General features: G+C 47.7%; 1 protein-coding gene across 1 annotated transcript in view; it reads left to right on the top strand.

Moving 5' to 3' along the window:
• The first annotated feature begins 2,503 nt into the window (after positions 1-2,503).
• The window catches only part of CMTM4 (CKLF like MARVEL transmembrane domain containing 4), a 35,112-nt gene continuing 30,182 nt past the window's right edge, over positions 2,504-7,433 (top strand). The window contains exon 1 of the mRNA XM_086758384.1: positions 2,504-3,000. Coding sequence (XP_086614510.1) covers positions 2,815-3,000 — 186 coding nt within the window. The 5' untranslated portion in view covers positions 2,504-2,814. The remainder of the gene's footprint in view (positions 3,001-7,433) is intronic.

Below are 7,433 nucleotides of genomic sequence, written 5' to 3'. Positions count from 1 at the left end.
AACCTCACAAGCCTTTGCCAAGTCTGTCCAGCCCACCCACCCATCCAGGAGGATGCCAGAAAATCCCCCAGAATGGCTTGGTGTTGGCGCTGTGCCATTTACAGGAAGGGGGACTCTGGCTGTACGGACCATGGTGCCGAAAGGAGTGCCATGGCTGTAGATGGCGATGCCGATATCCCGCTGCCTGGAATGTCTGCGAAACCACGGTCAGCAACGCCGTCAACATGCTCGCTGAAACCGTGCCTCACCATTGTTCAAATAACGCTTTGGGTAAAGCAGAGAGAAAGAGAGAACGCTTGCTGTGCTTTCACTACCTAGGCAATTAGCTCACTGAAGAACAGAGAGTTTTCAGTGTGTCTGTACTTCATGGCACTCTCAAAATGCTCTAATGAATTTAAATACATTTTAACTTTGTGTCCTCCACTTCATAGGAAAAACTGAGCTATTAAAAAGTTTGCTAAAGGCTGCACAGGAGGCAGTAGCTATGCCAAAAACCAGAATCAAGATCTCTTATCACCTAGCCTTTTTCTTAAATCACTCAACCCTCTCTCACTTTGTCCTTCATTTGCCTTTTGCAATACCCCCTTTTGATTCTCCTTCAGTATACTGATGTGTGTTGGTTGGAACTGCAAAAGATTCATCAAAATAATGTTCACTGGATGTTTCAAAAATGTTTTTATTATTTTGCTCAGGGTAGTTTTATAGAACTGCCACAGCAGTCCCTCAAAACAAATGTTAGATGTCTCTATAGGTAAATGTGGAAATCCTGTGTTCCTGAGACAGCTGTGGAGCCTTAAGTTAAAAAGAATCCAGAGAAGCTCTTGGAAGTGGCAACCACCTACTCATGATATTTCCTGCAAGAAAAGGAGCTTTGTGAGACTTCTGATTTCCCCAGAGTTATACAAGAACTGAAATAAGAGACTGTAAAAACCTATTAGCCCATCATGGCCAGCCCTGTGCCAATGCCGGATTTCCCCTTACATTTATGATTTCATATTGTTAGGCTACTTTCATGTGACCCAAGCAACAGAGTTTCCATCTTTCTCCATGCCGTGCTCATGTTTTCTTTTCTTTTTTTTTTTTTTCTTTTCCTGCCATTTGCCCTTCACTAAAGGGCAATTCTCTTGTTTTCTTAAGCATGACTCTTAACTCTTCATCTTGCTTGAGAGTATCGGCCTCTTCCAGCACCAGGGTGTACCAGAGAAGCTAGGAAAAGACTTCTGTTGGCTTCATACTGTCAGCTATGTCTGTGGTTAGCAAGGAGTGACTGTTAATGGTAAACAAAACCCTGACTCTTTCTCTGGTATGCTCTCTGAGCCTATTTCTTTGGCTGTACTTCTTAGGGTCTATTTATACAGAGGCCAAAGAAAAGAAGAAAAAAAACTCTTGAAATTAAAAATCACGTGTTAGTGGGCAGAACCCTCTAAAAGTAGAAGGATTAAAGGGGTTTCAAGAGAACTGCAAGGGAGAGGTGAAGCAAAACACAAAGACAATGGGAAAGGACATCACGAGGTTAATAATCCAGACATCAGACAAAGATGCTAGAAGAATTAATAACTGAGCAAGTCCTGTACTAGTAATCTGAAAGAAAACTGTGTAGACTGTCAATGACAAGAGCAAGAGTAGGGACCTGTCTGATAAAGATGGCAGATCACAGGATGCAGCACTGAACACCTTGAATTTCTAGTCAGTCTGTCCGTCTCTCCGTATGAAAAAACCCTTCAGCTGCATTTGATGCACCTGTATTTGCAAGATTCTGTTGCAATTTTTCCTTATTTGTGGGAACACAGCAAGAGAAAAAGTGTCTCTCCAGAAAGTTATTCAGAGTCCAGGAAAACTAACCGTTTACCTGGATAACTTAATTATTAAAAATTACATTTTAAAGTGTTTCTGACACTCACAGAAGAGTCCCCTGAAGGTTTCCAATATCCACACTACTGTGGGTACAGTACCGCAACAGCCTGAAAGTGTAATTCTGAGCAGTGCGGACTGCTTTATGCATCTCGAAGGATTAGCTCTGAGTTATGAATACCATTAAAAATGTCAGCATGGTTGACTTTCTCAGTGTCGGCCTCAACATCAGCGCATTTTGAAAACCCAAAGTCAAAAAGCCTGGAACGCAACAGACCGCTAATGACTTCTGGGCGGGCAGAGCCGCCCGGAGTCAACACCTGGGACCGCCAAACGTCCCCTGCCCGCCAAGGTGACCCCGGCGAACGACCGGTCGTCCGACCCAGGCGAGGCCCGGGGGCGGGGCGGCGGCCGGGGGCAGGTGCCGGCCGCAGGGGCGGGGCGGGTGGGTGGCCGGTGGAGGCACCGCCCGGCCGCGGCGCGCCCTCCGGGGCGGGCTCTCTCCGCCCTTTCCGCTGAGCGCAGGGGGAGGAGCGGCGGCGGCGGCGGCGGGGTCCGTCGTCGGAGCCGAGCTGCCCAGCCCGGAGCGGGACTGAGACCGGGGGAGCGGAGCGAGCGGCGGGGACCGAGGGAGGCGCGGGGCTCTGGGCCAAGCGGGAGCCCGGTCCGGGCGGTCCGCGCGCCCCCCGGCGGGGCCAGGGCGCCCCCGAGCGGCGGGGCGCTGAGCGGCGCCGCTCTCCTCCTCCCGCGCGAGGCCGGGCTGAGGCGGCGGCGGCCACCGGGCCGGGGCACAGCACCGGGGCACAGCACCATGCTGCCTTCGCTCTCCCCGCGCCGCTCCGCCTGACACGGGACGGGGGGAGCCATGCAGCCGGCGTTCCGCTAGGCGACCGCGGCGCGGCTCGGGCCGGGACTCCGCGGCCAACCCCTCAGCAACGCGGCGGCACCGGCACCGGCGGCACCATGAGGAACGGCGATGACCTGGAGGGCTTCGACGGCGAGGCGTCCAGCACCTCCATGATCTCGGGGGCCAGCAGTCCCTACCAGCCCACCACGGAGCCCGTCAGTCAGCGCCGCGGGCTGGGCGGCCTCCGCTGCGACCTGGACTACCTGCGGGGCACCTTCGGCAGGATCAAGCTGGCTGAGGTGGTAAGTACCGCCGGCGGGGAGCGGGCCCGCCGCCGCCCGCGCTCGGGAGAGCTCCCCCTGCGGCGGGCTCCTTCCCCCGTGGCGCTGCGGGCGGGCAGCGGGGGCAGGCACGGCCCGGCGGCGAGGTGCGTACCTGCGGGCGCGGCGCCTGGCGGCGGCCCAACAGTCCTCCATTTCAGGCGGCCGGGAAGCCCGGCGCGGGCCGGCAGCGCCGTGTCACCGCCGCTGTGCGAAGGGTCACCGGTGCGGGGGAGGGGTTGTGTCAGCCCGGCGCGGGGCGGGAAGGCTGGGCTCGGCCCGGGAGCGGCGCGAGCTGCCCTCGCGGCTCCCGCCCTCCTGCCCCGCTGCCGTCCGCCGCGGCGGGAGGGGCCCGGCTGGCCGGGGGTGTCCGGGCTTGCTCCCGCCAGGTGGTCTGGCTTCCCCTCGCAGCGGGAAACGGCCCCGGCTGGGCCTCCGTGGCGGTAGGTGCTGCAGGGGTGCTGTGCCGTGCCGGTTGGCTTTGGTTAAGAGGTTTTATCTCAGTGTGCGTGCCAGGGCCTGCCTCTGCCCTTCGAGCGCTAGGGTATTAAAACCCCCCACCACTGCAGGCTTTGTATAGGTTAAAAACTTAAAAAAGGAGCTTCTCGGTAGACATGTGCTTCGCGTTAAATGTTAAACGTTGTTTCACGTTGGTGGACTCGCCGCGGAGAGGCGTTGCGATGCGGTGGCGGTGGCGGGGGGCCCGCCCGGCTGCCTGCCGGTGTCCGCGCCCCGGGCCCCTCGCCTGGAGCCGCATGGCGGCCGGGGGCTACCGGGGCGGGCGGGTGAGGGGCTGCGGGCCCGGGGTGCCGGGGGTCGGCCTGGGTGCCGCCAAGTATTCACGTAGGTGCCTGCCTTCAGCAGGCTGAAGTTCTCTTCAGGGTACAGAGTAAAAGAAAAGAAACCCTGGAAAAACAAACGAACAAACAAAAACCCAAACCCACGTTTTTCCGTTCTGAATTAAAACATACGCGGCATTTGTTCGTGTGCTTTGAACAGCTAAACTGTTTGGTTTGATGGAGCCCATGCAAGTCTTGGGGCGTCGTGGCAGTTAAATGTGTAGTGACACCGAAGTGTTCTGTCAGTTTTCCTGTTGATGATGCTGATGTTGATCTTCATCTGATCCACTTTCAAAGTCACTTTGATATTAACGTTTTTTATTTAAATCAACGAATGTGTTTTTCAGGATATTTTAAAATATGTGTTTTATGAAAATGGCAGCTTGAAATAAAATTTTAAGTAGTTTCGTATGGAATGCTACAGATTATTTTATGTTAAAATGAGTGAGCTCTTTGAGGACTGTGGTGGCAGAAACATGTTAATATTTCATATATATAACTTCAGCATTGAAAACCACTGCTGGTTAGTACACAACAAAGCTTGCATGTACCAGTTTTGTGTAAAATACATTCAAAGTATCCTAGATTCAACAGTGACACGAGTTTATAGAGGACTGATCATTTTTTACGAACACTGAGTAAAATCCAGGATTTGGAAGTGCAGTTTGTTTTCTTCTCATCCCTTCAGTGTAGAACAGAATCTGTGGTCTGCAAGTGGTAGCAGTGAGCCTGTTACCTGAGTAGTTTTAACAACAAGGAGTAGCTGAATTTGCATTCTGTGTTTTTGGGACTGAAGCCAAAGAATCTGTCAGTGCTGTGCAACATCTACCTGTCTTTGAACTGTTAAAAACTGTCCACGTGGTAGAAATCCTGGGGTGGTGCTACCTAATATGCTGAAATAATCTGCCCTCGGGATTTTTGTTTCTATTCCTACTGTTGTAGTACACTAATAAGTGGCAAGTCACGTTAAAAGCTTGTAATTAAATGAGTGATTACTGATCATGAGCAAGTGGAGCCTTTATTATTAAACTCTGATTTGCTTTGAACAAGTTCCAAAGTTACATGGAGTACACCTCTTAACTTTTTAAGTCTTGTAAAGAAAGATGGGGGAGAAACCATGCTGTGCTGGAGTTACAGGTAGGGGAGTTTTCTTGTCTGTGGAATGAAGACACCACTACTTCCAGTACGTCCTTAGGAAGGCTTATAAATGCAGATTTGTATGTTCAGGGGAGCTAAGTAATGTTTTGTGCCTTTTTAATAAGAGTGATCCGAGCTATTGTGCGGGGTTCCTATGGAGTGTATGAATCCAGTGGGTCAGAAGTTAACAGGAAATCAAATTAGCTACTACAGGGTGGAAGCCTATGTACCGTCTCAACACATTCAGTTTCTGCACAATTGTACTCAAAAGAAGCTCTCTAATTCACAGTGATGACTGGTAGAGCAGACTACTGAATTTTGCAAATTGATGGACAACTGAGCAGTCTCAGAAAAGAAAGAGAAGAGAGAACACATTCCGCAGTGCACTTAATTCACTTATTTGCCAAGTATAATTATTTTAATTATAATGTGTACTAATACCTTTACAAAAATACTGTAGGAACTAAAATGTATCAAAGCCCATAGTGTAGAACTCTAGCTCTTGAAAACAAGGAGGAACCCCCTTTATGGCGCACAAGAAAACTTTAAAAAAAAAAAAAAGTAAGAAAAAGGCAAAGTATTGGTTAAGATAAAAGGTCTCTAAATAGATTCTAGTAAAAAGAATGCTACAGGAAAGATTACAATGCATGTGCTTCATTTAGCATCAGGATTTGCCTTCACATACATATGTGACTGGCAGATAAAACTGCAGAAGTGTCAGCTCAAGACAAACATTGCTGTTTTTTCTAATCTTTGGTTGAAGGACTCGTTCACAAACTAGTTTGTAGTGCTCTATTGGAAGGATAACTGTTGGGCATTGTGGCTTAAATGGCTCTTCTTCCAGCTGCCCATTTTTGATTGTCAAAAGCAACAGGAATGGGAGGAAAAAAAAACAAACAAACAAACCCAAAACACCACAAGTGCCTGGAAATAGGTGGTCATAGGGCTCTATTATTTTGTGGTAGATTTGTCTTTATTGATACAAAACATTGTTACAGGAGTTGTAACAAGACGGAAAGCAGTGTGACATTTTAGGCATATGGAGTAATTCAAGTTCTGCTAGAGGGGAGAATAGTTTTAACTCATATTTATTAATATTTCAAGGAGAATATGCCCTAAAATGTCCATTAAAGGGGCACTGACATAATGGGTTTTATAATGATTCACATAAAGTATTCTGCAGCTTATTTCTTAGTCTTATTTTGGCTTGCTTTCCCATGACTCCTAGAAAAGATTGAATAGCATTCTGGTATTTTGCTAATTTTAAATTATATATGCAAACTAAGAAAATGGTATTTTACTATTTAGGGATTTGTATTAATATTTAAGGCTAAGTTGAACAGTTATGTAGTACATACGTCTCCCTGCTAATGGTCAGTAATACTCAATATGAATAATAGCAAGGAAGTAATAAAAAGGACCCATGTGGAACAGCTTAGTATTGAACAGATTTTCCTCTTTTTGAAAGTTTTATTGTTAGATAGGTGAGCTTTTTGTAAAGTAGCTCTTTTGCCTGTATCTTACTGTTCTGCTGAAATAGTTGTGTCTGTATTTATTTGGATCTATGAGGAAACATCTGCTGTAACTGGGGCTGGAGCTGTAAGCCTCTTTTAAAGAAGCCTGAAGGAGAGTGGTGAGTGTTGGACCACATCAGAAAAGGAGTTTTCAGGGCTACTGGAGTTGCTGAGATACCTGATCAGGTGTCATCAGGCAGGTGAATGGAGAGGGGAGGTAAGACTTTAAAGTAGTATGGATTTCTCATCCTTTTTTTTTTTTTTAATAAGGATTTGAACTTGAAATGGAAGTCAGGGAGCAGCCAGCACACTTGTGTACTAAAAGCAAAGAAATGCTTTTCCTTTGGGGAAGTTGAAATCTAGGTGGAAACTGTCTCAGCTGACTTTCCAGCATTTAGATGGAGCAGTACCTTGCCATACGGCAGATGTGAGAGATTAGATAGTTGTCCTTTGAGACCAAAGCAAAAAAGCTTCTTAGAGTTTATCTTCATTACTTTCTGGCTTGGTTTTATGTTTCTCATGCTTTTGGGGGATTTAATTCTTCCTATGGAGATTTATCATACAACAATGGAACAGATATCCCTGGAAAACTTTCTTATAAACATCTTCAAATTATTTGTTTCATTTTGGTTCTTCTTCCCCATTCCCTTGAATTTCCTAAGGAGAGTCTCTCCTTTTTCTCAGCGTGCTGGCTGAAGAAAGGTGTTTAATACGTGAGGAATCAGGAGGGGCCCATTGCCGTCATCCAAAAGAGACGGGCTGGTTAGCAGGTACCTCTTCTCTGGGAATTGTTTCACTTAGATGAGATTGCCTACTTTTTTTTTTTTTTTTTTTTTGTCACTTGATTTTTCTCTCAACTTTTCTAAAGGCATTATTTTTTCTTGATTGTTGTAATTCTGTGCCTTTAGGGATCTTACTATCATTA

Source organism: Chlamydotis macqueenii, chromosome 13, assembly GCF_036417535.1.
Source record: "Chlamydotis macqueenii isolate bChlMac1 chromosome 13, bChlMac1.mat, whole genome shotgun sequence".
In the NCBI taxonomy this organism is placed as follows: domain Eukaryota; kingdom Metazoa; phylum Chordata; class Aves; order Otidiformes; family Otididae; genus Chlamydotis; species Chlamydotis macqueenii.
This window is presented reverse-complemented; position numbering and strand designations above follow the sequence as displayed.